General features: G+C 37.7%; 1 protein-coding gene across 1 annotated transcript; it reads left to right on the forward strand.

The window, feature by feature from the left end:
* Positions 1–10,498: 10,498 nt before the first annotated feature.
* LOC112588789 (zinc finger CCHC domain-containing protein 8-like) lies at positions 10,499–14,190 on the forward strand. The gene is made up of 7 exons (XM_025299898.1): positions 10,499–10,924; positions 11,291–11,555; positions 12,266–12,561; positions 12,850–13,063; positions 13,503–13,683; positions 13,932–14,111; positions 14,186–14,190. The coding sequence occupies exons 1-7, from the start codon at positions 10,590–10,592 to the stop codon at positions 14,188–14,190; spliced, it is 1,476 nt and encodes a 491-aa protein (XP_025155683.1). The 5' UTR covers positions 10,499–10,589.
* Positions 14,191–15,630: the final 1,440 nt, after the last annotated feature.

The raw sequence follows: 15,630 nt of genomic DNA on the forward strand, positions 1-15,630 counted from the left end.
TACAAATTTAAGTGCAATTATTTTATTTTGAATTTATCAATAGATTTAAAATTTATTTTTTAATTTAGTTGAAACAGTCTGAATCTTTATTTTTATATAACTCTTGTTCTTCCAGAGTAATTTTTTAAATTAAACATTTTAACGTGTATGCTTTTTGTACTCAAAAATATGTAAAATATATGATCGTACCGTGAAATACTCTCATCACGGAACATAACCTTAAAAATAGGTTTTAAAGTGATATCATTAAGTTGTAACGATGATGGATCTTCATTGGTGTTAACATCGGTCTTAATCATATCATCAACTCCACTATCAGCATTAATATAATCAGAAGAGAAACATTTATTGGCATTCTCGATTTATAAACTCTGATTATCAAGACAAATGATCTCGTTGGCGTTGAAACTCGAGTCTAATTTAACTACCTCTTCTTCGAATTTTTCAATTGTAATTGTCGAATTCATGTGAATATCATCCATCATACTTGTTTCAAACACATAAATATTTCCGTATTCACCATAAATATACAATACTTCAAATTTTCTAATAAAAACGTCTCGCATTCGCTCTCCTAACCATCATTAGATACTTCGAAAAGAATATAGTACCATAGAGACGCCCGAGAGCAACCATTGGGCCAAATTCTAAAGGACACTTTTTTCGACGCGCCCCCTGAGAAAAGTATATAAACTACGTCCCGATGTAAACAACAAGTGTCCATGGTTTTTGTTCACTCTACTTTTTTTACAAAAATTGTAAGTTAGAAAAGCATAGTCGACCAATCGCTCTTTTGTTTTGTCTTACCACCGATGAGCAGACTGCACGGCAGGAGTAAATCGAGACAAGTATGCAGCGATTGTATCACTAACAAGAAAGATCCCAGGTAGAACATAGAAACAGAGGCTGCGTTCCGGTATTCACTGCCAGTACTAAAAATATATAGTATGCGTCACGTATATTATAGATCTTCAGTACTGACAGTGAATATCGGAACGCAGCAGAGAGAAGCCTGAGAGCGGGCATGGCTCTGCATTTACAGCGTTATCGAAATATTGGCTGATTCGAAGCGCCAACTGGGTCATTTTTCATGGAAATGAACTACTAAGCCAATGTCCACGATTTGTTGGTACTATTCCGTTCTATGTCCATAATTATTTGGTTCTGTTCTGTGCTATGTTCACGAGCGAGCTGGATTAGTTAGATAAAAACGGAGAATCGGTCTTTGTCTCACCACCAGCGAATAGACAATCGCGACGATAAACTGAAGCGAGCCAGCAGCGATCTTATCGTAAGACAGACGTCGGCGTCCTCCCTTTCATTCCCTGATTTTCTATTCACGTTGCTTTATATTCATAATTCAGGAAGAAAATAATTTCGAGAGTTCGGACGGTTTCTAGCCATGAAGTGATAGAGATAACGCACGGCCAAATTAATTTGTCATGACTTTTATATTACTTATAATTACATAAACGCTCATATATGCAAATTATAGATAATTATTGCGCGTATATTTTAATATTGTACAATGGTATATAATAACAACAACTTCATTTTTTGCAGTAATATTTTTAAGATCTTCGTTGAGGTCGTGAATTTATTTTTTTCTTCATCAATCAGTTTTTTGCAAAAAGCAAGATTTTTTAAATAAAATATAAAATGTTTCTCTTTTCTTCTCTCCGAAGAGTTAATTAAAAATGTGTACTCCACAGAGTCAACTAAAAAATGTATACTCAGGAGAGTCAATGTACTCCGTGAAAGTGTACTCCGAAAAGTCAATTTAATAGCGTATTCCGAAAAGTCAATTTGAAAGTGTACTCTGGAAAATCAAATTGATATTGTAATCCGAAAAGTCAGTTTATAATAGAATATTTATTTCGATGATTCAGCTAAAGCAAAAATATTTATTATTATATCGAGAGAATAATATTTAATTTATTATTTATACTTATCTTACTTACGCTTACTTTCTTTGAACGAAAAATTTAATTTGTTGACTGATTCAGATTCAGATTTGTTAAGATATCTCTTATGCGCAACTCTTGAACAGGTAGGTAGTAAAATAATTTTCTTTCTTTACGAATTTTATAAACTTTTCACGAACACAAGAATTGAAAGATTCTCAGAGAACAAATAACTTTTCTTGAACATTTAAACCAAAGGAAAACCTTTTCCCATTAATAAAGAATGAATAATTAATATCTCATACAAGAGAAATCTTCATCCTTGAAATCACCGCGCGATTTTGCTTTTAGAAAAGTATAATATTGATGTAATAGTAACAAATGCTATCCAAAAACGGTGCAAATCTTAAACGTTTTTGAGAAATGCAGTTTGAAGTTTAGTCTTTTCTGTTAATGTCGTTATAGCAGAAGAATTACCAATTTGCTTCAGTAGCGCAATGGATCAGGCTTTGTGATATGAGCGTAGAGGTTGTTCAAGTGTGTTATTTTTACTATCACAGGGAGAACTATGTAGAATGTATAATAATACGCAGACAAATTCTTTACATAATCATACTTATTTCTTTTAGCATGAATAAAAGTGATCAATGCTAACGTGATGAGTGTATATCGCAATTGTACGTGTACACATACACACATACGTACACACACGTATAACAATGATGTCAAAACCGAACAATTTGTGAAAATTTTTTATTGATCGCAATTGTACGCAAAGACGAAAGAGAAGTACACGGGTCTCCGCGGGTATCTCGTCATATTAATTGTCTATGAGCTGATAAACAGTTGATCTCCGGTATTTACAAGTTACGCTTGTCCGCAACTTGTTCGGTTTTGACATCATTGGTATCAGTGATGCGAATTTGATGACGGGCTTGCACGAGGATTCCCCCCCCCGGGCGCCCATACAAAAGGGTAATGGGGAAGATCCGCTCATGGGTGCCCCCACCAACGGAGACGTTGGACCGCCAGGCCCTCGAAGGGTTCCTGGATGCCCTCTTTCCGAGGGCAGAAGGGGGCCCCCCCATGATCCCGACCCCGCCGTTGGGGAAGGGTGATTGGGAAGGGTCTGGCGGTGTGTCCAGAGGAGCTCACTGCGGCCAGGAAAAGACTCTGGGCCAAGGGGAAAGCCCCTGGCCCCGACGGAATTCCTGGCCGGACCTGGGCCCTCGCCCTCGGCGAGGGAAACCTGTCCGAAGCCACATGCAGGGTTTTCAGCGGGTGTCTGAGGGAGGGGGTATTCCCCCCAGAGTGGAGGAGGGCCAGACTGGTCCTCCTCCCCAAGGAGGGCAAAGCACCCGGGAGCGCGGCGGCCTATAGGCCGATATGCCTGCTGGACGAGGCGGGCAAGATGCTGGAGCGCATCGTTGCCGACCGCACTCGGTCCTCGGAGGGGCCGGACCTCCACGACCGCCAGTACGGGTTCAGGCCCGGAAGGTCAACGCTGGATGCTATCCAGTGCTTCCGGGACCTGACCCGGGCGGTCGTGGAGGAGGAGGGCGGGGTGTTGTTGGCAGTGTCGTTAGATATAACGAACGCCTTCAACACCCTGCCCTGGCCGGAGATTGGACGGGCCCTCGAACACCACGGGGTGCCCGTCTATCTCCGGCGAATCCTATCAGCCTACTTCGGGGGCAGGGACCTCGCCTTTCCAGTGGAGGGCGGGGTTCAAGGCCGGCGCGCTATGGAGCGCGGTGTTCCGCGCTCCGGGGTCGGTTCTCGGCCCCCTGCTATGGAACATCGCGTTCGACCGGGTGCTGCGCACTCCGCTTCCCCTCGGTTGCCACGTCGTCTGCTACGCAGACGACACGTTAGTGGTAGCCGGGGGGGAGAGCTGGGGGGAAGCCCGCCTCCGCGCGGAGACGGCATTGGTATCAGTGGTGAGTACCATCAGAGACCTGGGTCTCAAGGTGGCGCCCTAAAAGACCCAGGCCGTGTTCTTTCACGGCCGGGGTCGGAGGGTGCCGCCAGGGACCCGGGTACTCGTAGATGGAGTCCACGTCCGCGTCGGGCCGACGATGAGATATCTCGGCCTGACGCTGGACAGCCGGTGGAGCTTCGGACCCCACTTTATGGAACTGGCCCCCAGGGTGCACAAGGCAGGACTGGCGGTGGCCAGCCTGACGCGCACCCAAGGGGGCCCAGGATGGAGAGCTCGCCGCCTGTACGTCACAGCGGTGCTCTCGATCACCCTGTACGGGGCGCCCATCTGGGCGCCACAGCTGGAGGCCTGCCGCAGAGGCAAGTGCGCACTGCGGCAGGCCCTGAGGCCCGTGCTCATCAGGGCGATTCGGGGGTACCGGACCGTGTCGTACATGGCGGCGACCACCCTGGCCGGCGTCCCCCTGTGGAGCTCCTAGCCGAGGAGCGGCATCTCCTTTACTGGAGGGTAAAGAAGCTTCACAGGGAGGGAAGAATGTCGGCCAGGGCCCTAAGGGATCTGAAGCTCCAAGCCGAGGCCCGGACCCGGGAGAGGTGGGAGGACTTATTGTCCGACCCCCGGGGTCCCAGGCCAGCGACGGCAGCGGCTGTCCACCCCTGCCTGTCCGAATTAACCGGCAGGAGGGGACGTGGACTATCCTTCCGTTTGGCGCAGGTGCTGACCGGGCACGGGTGCTTCGGTCGGTACCTGTGCCGGATAAGGAAGGAGCTCACCACTCGATGCCACCACTGCCCCGCGGCGGAGGACACGGCGCACCACACCCTGGTCGCGTGCCCAGCATGGGCCGGGGAGCGCCGTGTCCTCTGCGGGGCGGTGGGATGCCGAGAGGGGGGGGCTCTCGCTCCCGCACATGGTCAAAGCCATGTGCGGGAGCGAGGAGGCGTGGACAGCGGCGGTCTCCTTCTGTGAGACAGTAATGTCCCAGAAGGAGACCGCCGAGTGGGGGCGAAGACAGTACCGGGGCTGCGGGGAGCAGCTCCCGGGCGGACAACGCCCCCAGGGGGACGAGGGACGCGACAGCGGGCCCGGGGCAGCGCCGGCCGAGGGGGGCTCACAGACCCGCGAGGGTAGGGAGTCCCCTCGGCCGCCACGGGCCCGCCACCGGTCGCAAGGGGGGAGTAGGGGGGCGGCGAGACGCCTTCCCTAGCTTTCCCCCCGAGCGACCGGACAAGTAGGGACAGGGGGGAGCGGTGCCGCGGTTGGGGCCGGGCCCGTTCCCCTACAAATCCTCCCCTCCCTGACTAGCAGGGAGGGGGGTAAGGAGGGAGGGCGGATGTCCTCTCCCTCCTTGACAGAAGACACCAGAAGGCCAACCGGCGGGGGGTAACCCTCGTCGGGGACCGCGCCCTGGATTCCCTTCGTGGAACAGGGCGCGGTACACAGATGGCGAGGGGCTCCCGGAAGGGAGCCCTGGGGCCGGGGGGTTGGGGAGGGAATACGGGAGTAGTTCCCCCGACTCCCCTCCTCACGGTCCGACAGGTAGACATCCCGCAGGGGTTTTAGTCGGTAAGAGTCCGACATAACACCCTTCCCCCCCAAGGCGAGGGGGTATCCATGATGGATTTCCCCTGCGTGACCAAAAAAAAAAAAAAATTCCCCCCCCCCGACATGCTCGCACACAGCCAGCTCGGTCTATCCGTGTGAGCCACGCGTCGGCATTCGTCGACGCGCCGAGCGAGCGAGAGAGAGAGAGAGAAACAGAATATCATTCTCTCCTTGTCGCTCTCGTTCTCGCTCAGCGAGCAAGCCTAATTCTTTCTTACCCATAATCTGAATCGCGGGCGCTACTGTCTCTCTCTCTTTTCCTCCCTATGACAATACTGAAAAGTTTTGTCTACCCGGCGCACCGAAATTATTACAAATAATATTTTATTATTAATAATATTATTATTTGTAATATATATTATTTGTAATATTATTATTTGTAATTTTATTTGTAATTGTATAATAATGTTACAAATAATACAAATTTTTACAAATTTTATTTGTAAAAATTTATATCATTCGTAATATTATTTGTAATAGTATTAATAATATTCGGCACCAAGAAAATTAAATATATTTTATTAATTATTTTGCGGAGTCGGGCAGGTTCACAGGTTTGATTATTGAATTGTTTAATAATATTTTAAGAATAATTTTAAGTTATACAAGGAAGTTCGTCATTACCGCAGTATTTAATGACTCCAAACCCTCCCTGCTATGTGTGAGTGTGCGCGCCCGCGTGTATATGTAGACGGGTTTTTATTGAATTAAGTGTTCAAATTGTCTTCCGTCTGCTGCATGACAATAACCTTATCGTAGATGAAATTCATTTAAAACGTTTCGTCTCATTTTTGGTGAAATAAGATGTATTTGGTGTAGTATGCGTTCCCTAAGGTCTGCCAAGTTAGCAAGTTTCGTTCCGTACACATTGTTTTTAACATATTTCCATAAGAAGTAGTCCAATGGAGAAAGATCTGCTGATCTAGAGGGCCACTCTATTTCTCCACATCTTGTTATCCATCGGTTTGGGAAAGTGTCAGTTAAAAATTGACGCACTACTACTGCATAGTCCTTATCTGTGCTGACACACACACACACACACACCCACACACACACACACACACACACACACACACACACACACACACACACACACACACACACACACACACACACACACGCGCACGCACGCACGTACACACGCACACGCACACGCACGCACACGCACACGCACGCACACGCACACACACACACAGGGGGGTGTAAAGTCCGACCATGCAACCTCCACGCGGTACATCCTGAATAATACTAATGCTGGCGGCACCGTAAATTCTAAAGCTCATAACTCAGACAATTCTCAACAAAAATAGGTCATCAAGTAGTGTTTTGGAAACGTCTCGTTGTCATCTTTAACACTGTGTGATAAAAAATTGGATGTTCCGTTTAAAAAAATCATGTTGGCATTGACCTCGCCTTGAATCCTCTACTCATGTTCAACCGGATATGATCATTCAATAGAACTTTTAAAACCCTACAACTTTAGTTGGAAACATTTTCCTTAAAAATGTTTCGTTTTCGAGGTATTTGACCGTTTCCAGACTTTTCTAACTAAAGTGATATGGTCCATTATCGATGATATTATTAAAAATTTTTTCGAACGAAAATTGCATGGCTTGAAGGACGACACATGACGGAAATATGGACTTGACCTTGAGTGACCTTGTCAAAATCAGGCCAAGGTCATTAATGTTTTTTTAAACAGAAACTACAATTTTTTATTACTTATTCTTGTAGCTTGTTATCTCGAGATCTTTCCAAAACACTCTAACAAAGTTACATTTCATTGAGTACTTTCCGAGTTATGACGCTTGGAAATTAAGGCAAGACTGATCACTGATCCGACCAATTAAGGCAAGATCAATTCGAATATGTCTTTAGCCGTTAATAAGTCTTGGCCTTAGAAGTACGAAATAAAACCTCCTTGCTTTTATTACAATATCCTGTAAGTTAGCAAATATTCTTCACACATACAAACATAGTATTATTATATTTTTGTTGAGTAGTGCACTGAACAACTATGACATTGTTCTGAGAGTTTTCTCATTTAGAGCGACGAAACAAATATATTTTATGAATTTTTTTTGCGCAGATAGAAAATTTCACGGATGTAATTGTTTCTGGAGATTATTTAATACTGTATGAAAAATATTTATTAACTTACAGGATATTGTAATAAAAGCAAAGAGGTTTCATTTCGTACTTCTTGATTCTGTTACAATATTCTTTTATATTTCATACTACATCCTTGTATAACTTAAAATTATTCTTAAAATATTATTAAACAATTCAATAATCAAACCTGTGAACCTGCCCGACTCCGCAAAATAATTAATAAAATATATTTAATTTTCTTGGTGCCGAATATTATTAATACTATTACAAATAATATTACGAATGATATAAATTTTTACAAATAAAATTTGTAAAAATTTGTATTATTTGTAACATTATTATACAATTACAAATAAAATTACAAATAATAATATTACAAATAATATATATTACAAATAATAATATTATTAATAATAAAATATTATTTGTAATAATTTCGGTGCGCCGGGTAGACAAAACTTTTCAGTATTGTCATAAGGAGGAAAGGAGAGAGAGACAGTAGCGTCCGCGATTCAGATTATGGGTAAGAAAGAATTAGGCTTGCTCGCTGAGCGAGAACGAGAGCGACAAGGAGAGAATGATATTCTGTTTCTCTCTCTCTCTCTCGCTCGCTCGGCGCGTCGACGAATGCCGACGCGTGGCTCACACGGATAGACCGAGCTGGCTGTGTGCGAGCATGTCGGGGGGGGGGGGGGGAATCCTCGTGCAAGCCCGTCATCAAATTCGCATCACTGATACCAATGATGTCAAAACCGAACAAGTTGCGGACAAGCGTAACTTGTAAATACCGGAGATCAACTGTTTATCAGCTCATAGACAATTAATATGACGAGATACCCGCGGAGACCCGTGTACTTCTCTTTCGTCTTTGCGTACAATTGCGATCAATAAAAAATTTTCACAAATTGTCCGGTTTTGACATCATTGTTATACGTGTGTGTACGTATGTGTGTATGTGTACACGTACAATTGCGATATACACTCATCACGTTAGCATTGATCACTTTTATTCATGCTAAAAGAAATAAGTATGATTATGTAAAGAATTTGTCTGCGTATTATTATACATTCTACATAGTTCTCCCTGTGATAGTAAAAATAACACACTTGAACAACCTCTACGCTCATATCACAAAGCCTGATCCACTGCGCTACTGAAGCAAATTGGTAATTCTTCTGCTATAACGACATTAACAGAAAAGACTAAACTTCAAACTGCATTTCTCAAAAACGTTTAAGATTTGCACCGTTTTTGGATAGCATTTGTTACTATTACATCAATATTATACTTTTCTAAAAGCAAAATCGCGCGGTGATTTCAAGGATGAAGATTTCTCTTGTATGAGATATTAATTATTCATTCTTTATTAATGGGAAAAGGTTTTCCTTTGGTTTAAATGTTCAAGAAAAGTTATTTGTTCTCTGAGAATCTTTCAATTCTTGTGTTCGTGAAAAGTTTATAAAATTCGTAAAGAAAGAAAATTATTTTACTACCTACCTGTTCAAGAGTTGCGCATAAGAGATATTTTAACAAATCTGAATCTGAATCAGTCAACAAATTAAATTTTTCGTTCAAAGAAGGTAAGCGTAAGTAAGATAAGTATAAATAATAAATTAAATATTATTCTCTCGATATAATAATAAATATTTTTGCTTTAGCTGAATCATCGAAATAAATATTCTATTATAAACTGACTTTTCGGGTTACAATATCAATTTGATTTTCCAGAGTACACTTTCAAATTGACTTTTCGGAATACGCTATTAAATTGACTTTTCGGAGTACACTTTCACGGAATACATTGACTCTCCTGAGTATACATTTTTTAGTTGACTCTGTGGAGTACACATTTTTAATTAACTCTTCGGAGAGAAGAAAAGAGAAACATTTTATATTTTATTTAAAAAATCTTGCTTTTTGCAAAAAACTGATTGATGAAGAAAAAAATAAATTCACGACCTCAACGAAGATCTTAAAAATATTACTGCAAAAAATGAAGTTGTTGTTATTATATACCATTGTACAATATTAAAATATACGCGCAATAATTATCTATAATTTGCATATATGAGCGTTTATGTAATTATAAGTAATATAAAAGTCATGACAAATTAATTTGGCCGTGCGTTATCTCTATCACTTCATGGCTAGAAACCGTCCGAACTCTCGAAATTATTTTCTTCCTGAATTATGAATATAAAGCAACGTGAATAGAAAATCAGGGAATGAAAGGGAGAACGCCGACGTCTGTCTTACGATAAGATCGCTGCTGGCTCGCTTCAGTTTATCGTCGCGATTGTCTATTCGCTGGTGGTGAGACAAAGACCGATTCTCCGTTTTTATCTAACTAATCCAGCTCGCTCGTGAACATAGCACAGAACAGAACCAAATAATTATGGACATAGAACGGAATAGTACCAACAAATCGTGGACATTGGCTTAGTAGTTCATTTCCATGAAAAATGACCCAGTTGGCGCTTCGAATCAGCCAATATTTCGATAACGCTGTAAATGCAGCCATGCCCGCTCTCAGGCTTCTCTCTGGCTGCGTTCCGATATTCACTGTCAGTACTGAAGATCTATAATATACGTGACGCATACTATATATTTTTAGTACTGGCAGTGAATACCGGAACGCAGCCTCTGTTTCTATGTTCTACCTGGGATCTTTCTTGTTAGTGATACAATCGCTGCATACTTGTCTCGTATTTACTCCTGCCGTGCAGTCTGCTCATCGGTGGTAAGACAAAAACAAAGAGCGATTGGTCGACTATGCTTTTCTAACTTACAATTTTTGTAAAAAAGTAGAGTGAACAAAAACCATGGACACTTTGTTGTTATCATCGGGACGTAGTTTATATATACTTTCTCAGGGGGCGCGTCGAAAAAAGTGTCCTTTAGAATTTGGCCCAATGGTTGCTCTCGGGCGTCTCTATGGTACTATATTCTTTCGAAAGTATCTAATGATGGTTAGGAGAGCGAATGCGAGACGTTTTTATTAGAAAATTTGAAGTATTGTATATTTATGGTGAATTACGGAAATATTTATGTGTTTGAAACAAGTATGATGGATGATATTCACATGAATTCGACAATTACAATTGAAAAATTCGAAGAAGAGGTAGTTAAATTAGACTCGAGTTTCAACGCCAACGAGATCATTTGTCTTGATAATCAGAGTTATAAATCGAGAAATGCCAATAAATGTTTCTCTTCTGATTATATTAATGCTGATAGTGGAGTTGATGATATGATTAAGACCGATGTTAACACCAATGAAGATCCATCATCGTTACAACTTAATGATATCACTTTAAAACCTATTTTTAAGGTTATGTTCCGTGATGAGAGTATTTCACGGTACGATCATATATTTTACATATTTTTGAGTACAAAAAGCATACACGTTAAAATGTTTAATTTAAAAATTACTCTGGAAGAACAAGAGTTATATAAAAATAAAGATTCAGACGTGTTCAACTAAATTAATAGAAATAAATTTTAAATCTATTGATAAATTCAAAATAAAATAATTGCACTTAATTGTGATCTTATACATTGAAATTTAAAATTATTAAAGATAAAATGACTTATATAACATCTTTTATGATATATATATATATAAAATATATATATATAAAATAGATGTCAGATATATGAATTAAATCATAAAGTATTTTATTATTATGATAAATTGTTTATAGATTATAGAATTTCTGTTTACAGGCTATATCGACAAAAAATAAGAGATTTCTTATATACTTTAGTGCAGTCAAAATTGCCCTGTGAGGAAGATGTGAATACATCCAATTTGGTATTAGAAATCTGGGATAAGAAAATATTTCAAGATAATTTGTCTATTAATAAAAAGAATAATATTATATCATTATCCAATAATCATAGTATAGAAAGCAGCAATGTTACATGTGATTTACTATTTGATACCCAACCAAAGTTAACAAATGATTTTGATATACCTACTTATGGAAAGGTTTGTTAATTTTATCTTATATTTTTTATTTTTGTATTATTACTAAGTAACTATGTCAATATATATACATATATAGTGTCTGATAATATGTATATTTCTTCCTAAGATAAAATTTGCTGAACAAATTAGATGAAAAAGACTTTTGTACTCCATCTTGCAACTACAATAATTATTGAAACATTAAAGAAAATTAGTAAATGTATATATTAGGTAGGATAAATTCTTTTTGCAGCAAAGTCTCATTGAAACTTTGAATTCATTGAAACTTTGAATCATTGAATCATTGAAACTGTCTGAATTCATTGACAATTTTTTAACAACAGCGAGCAATATGTAATGCTAGATGGAACACTTCTACTGTCCAATATTATATACTGTCCCATTGATAAAAGATTGTCTATAAATTTAAATAAATCATTTTGAATAAGATTTTGCCTAAAGATCTGTGTTACTCTATCATGTATATTTATTTATTATTTTTTAATTAATACCTTAACCATCAGATATTTTTAAAAATAATCATTTTTGTTGATTCAACAATTTCATTTTATGAATTCTACCTCTATATAAATGGATGTATACATGACATCTTGTTGTGTGTGTATGTATGTGTGTATATAAAATTAATATATTTGATTTTACTTATTTAAAGAATAAATTTTATTCTCTTTATATTTATTGTTTTTATAAGCAACATTATTTTATTTCAGAAATATAAAAGTACATTTGAGGAACCAGATTCTGAAATGTTGAAAGATCCAGCACCGAAAATGAGTTGTTTTAATTGTGAAGGTAATCACAATCTGCGAGATTGTCAGTTGCCTAGAAATCAAGCGAGTATTAATAAAAATCGTAAAGATTTTGCTGTAAAACATATGAGATCAGGAGTCCGTTACCATTTAAATGAAGAACAAAAATTTAGTCATATAATTCCTGGTCAATTAAGTCAAAAGCTACGTGCAGCCCTAGGATTAAAAGATAATGAATTACCTAAGCATATATACAGGTATCCATTCATAATCCATTGAATTTTGTAAAGTTACTCCTTCCTATCTTTCTGTTGCTTAAATTTGTATTTATATTTATCTCTATTATCAATAGTAGGGTTCTCCCACCTAATTCATATCACTTTCTATTTGTAACATGTAAATGTTCTTCTACTTCATTATATTATAAAAATATTTACTTGATGTTGAGTATTACATTAAAATAAGAAGAAGAAGAAATTCAATTCTCAATCTAATGGATTAAGAAGATTTTATTTTTTCTGTATGTCCAAAATGTATTTTCTTAGAATGAGATCACTTGGCTATCCTCCTGGATGGTTAGAAGAAGTGTGTTTACAACCTTCTGGATTATCATTATTTAATTCTGATGGGATAGCAGAAATTGAAACACATGACGAATCACGAGAAATCACTATGGATACAAATAGGGATCAATATGATATAAAAAAAATATATGATTTTCCTGGCTTTAATGTACCGCCTCCTCCTGGCACCATTGATGTAAGTGATTCTTATATATTTGACATTTGTATTATGAAAATAATTTTGCATCATAAGATGCAACATATTTTTAATTTGTAGTCAGAAAAGTCAATAAAGGCAAACGCGAGATATATATTGCAAAACTGAATTTATAAATGAGAAATAAAGTTGAACAAATCTTGATTCCTATAAGAATTTGAACAAAATATCGTACAAAAAAATTTGAAGAAAGTAATACACAAATTATTTATAGATTTACCATATGTAGAATACTATAACTTAAAAACCCCATATCTCACATATAGCAAGTCAGTTTTTTGCCATCCTTGATCCATACCAGTGAGTTTTGCAATTTATATTTTGCATTGGTTTGCATTGGTATTGATTTTTTTTCATCTACAATAGATTATGTATCTATGAACCGTGATCATTTTATTAATTTTAATCTATTAATCAGGAATGTTATAAATTTTATGCACCACAAATGCATCCCATGCATAGTAAAGAAGCGATGTTATTATGTCTGCAAGGTAAAGAAACAAATGATGGTTATAAGCGTAAGAAATTAAAACTATCTACATCAGCAAATGTCTCGGAAAAAATAATATCTTGTGAAATGGACATAGAAGATGCTGAAGGTACAATATAGTTTAATATAATTTATATAATATAATTTAAAATAACATATATGAGATTTATTACTCCTAGTATGAAGTTGCTTTACTAGAAACAATCATGGAAAAAGAAGATAGAAAGTAATGATAATTCTTTTGCTATCAACTATGTTATGTTATTAACACATATTTTTATTCTTATGTTATTAAGTTATATTATTTTTTCTTATGTTATTAAGATACAAAGAACTTTTTTTATTTTATTTAAATAGAAGCTTCTATCGAAAATGTGGTGTTAATGGACATTTCGTACCACCATTACCAAACCAATTTAACATCATTGTTGCCACCACCGCCGCCACCACCGTCACCACCGCCACCACCATCACCAGGAATAGATGTAGTAATGGAAGATTTGGATTCGCGATCTCAAGAATTACTTTCCCTATACGGTATGTTATGAAAAATATTACTATGATATTTCTTCTGAATTTATGATTTAAATTTGTGATATTATATTCTTTAGGATGACACTAACCTTATGCAGAGCAAATTCACCATCTTTACCCGAATTAGAAAACATGAAAAAACAGTTACTTGTAGAACTTGAAGAAACCAGTTCGCAATCTAATCCAGATGTTTCACTTAAAAGCAATTTCGATATTATGATTACACCGGAAAATAACACTGAAATTAAATGTTCTACTTTGCAAAACTCTTTAAATACAAGTAAAAATTCGGTTAAGTTGGTAGATTTTAGGTACACCAATATTACAAAGTATCTCTCCGTACAACAAATTACCATCATCAGAAAAATTCTCCAGAAACATTTGTAATGTTTTAAATTTTGAAAATTTGCCCGATTCAACGGGTAAGTATGAACAAATGACAGAAGTATTGCAAAAAAGTCAGAAATATTATGACAAAAATTCATCGAATATAAATTTTACAATTTATAAAAAAATTGAGTGACAAATGCGCATGCACATGTGCATACGCACCAGAATTTGCGATATTTAGTAATGCTTATAAATGCAAATGTAAATAGATATCTTTAGACATTTGTGATTTCAAATAGATGTTTCCACATAAACGTGTATAATTTATAAAAGTTTAATAATTTAGAATAAGTATAATTAAGTAAATAATGTAAAAATACATTAACATTTATAATTTTAATTATATTTTTTATTTTTATGTCAAGCCATGTATAACTTATCATGCTTCCAGAATTGAAATATTCAAGAGAAATATATACACATATATATAATTTTAAGAGACAACGTACAATTTTGGATATATAACTAACAACTAATTAAGAAGAATGTAAAAATGGGGGCGTTTTATAGTATGAAGATACGTTAACTCCTTACAATAGCATTTAATTAACAGTTTCGTAAAACGTATGCATATATTTAAATTTGTGTTTGGAAAGAACGAAAATATATATTGCAATTTAAATTACACAAAGAACAATAAGTGAAAAAGGCAAATTTTGACCCATCGTGGGGAACGGACAAAACATTTCTAGAAGATTTTAACTCATTGAATACAATACCGTCGTTAGTTTTTATTTAAAACCCGAGGAAATGTTCTAATTCGAGGATCTATTATCCAATAATTGAATGGCCCGGTAAGCCTTTGCGTAAACTTTGAAGCTATTGCAAACTCGTGTATTAGTTAAATTAACTGAAGACAGTTTAGATTTTCGATTTAATAGAATTATTTTCGATTTAATAGTTAAAAGTGTTCTCTTTTTATGCAAAATTTGCTATAACATATACAGCATCACAGATTATGCCAAAATTTGCGTATAACTATACAGCATCACAGATCACTCGTGCCACCGAGTTTTTGTAAACACATTTTAGGGAAAAATGTTTTCAGACAAAATTCTTACTTTTTGTTAACTTATCGACCTTTGGAAAATTCAAAATCATAAATTAACAAAGTCAGGCGCTCTTATAACAA

The sequence above is a fragment of the Harpegnathos saltator genome, unplaced genomic scaffold, assembly GCF_003227715.2.
Source record: "Harpegnathos saltator strain DR-91 unplaced genomic scaffold, Hsal_v8.6 scaffold296, whole genome shotgun sequence".
Taxonomy (NCBI): domain Eukaryota; kingdom Metazoa; phylum Arthropoda; class Insecta; order Hymenoptera; family Formicidae; genus Harpegnathos; species Harpegnathos saltator.

Coding starts and splice junctions, on each gene's coding strand:
- LOC112588789 (XM_025299898.1), top strand. CDS start 10,590: ATGGTGAATTACGGAAATATTTATGTGTTTGAAACAAGTATGATGGAT. Junction 11,556..12,265: donor ATATACCTACTTATGGAAAG/GTTTGTTAATTT, acceptor ATTTTATTTCAG/AAATATAAAAGTACATTTGA. Junction 12,562..12,849: donor TTACCTAAGCATATATACAG/GTATCCATTCAT, acceptor GTATTTTCTTAG/AATGAGATCACTTGGCTATC.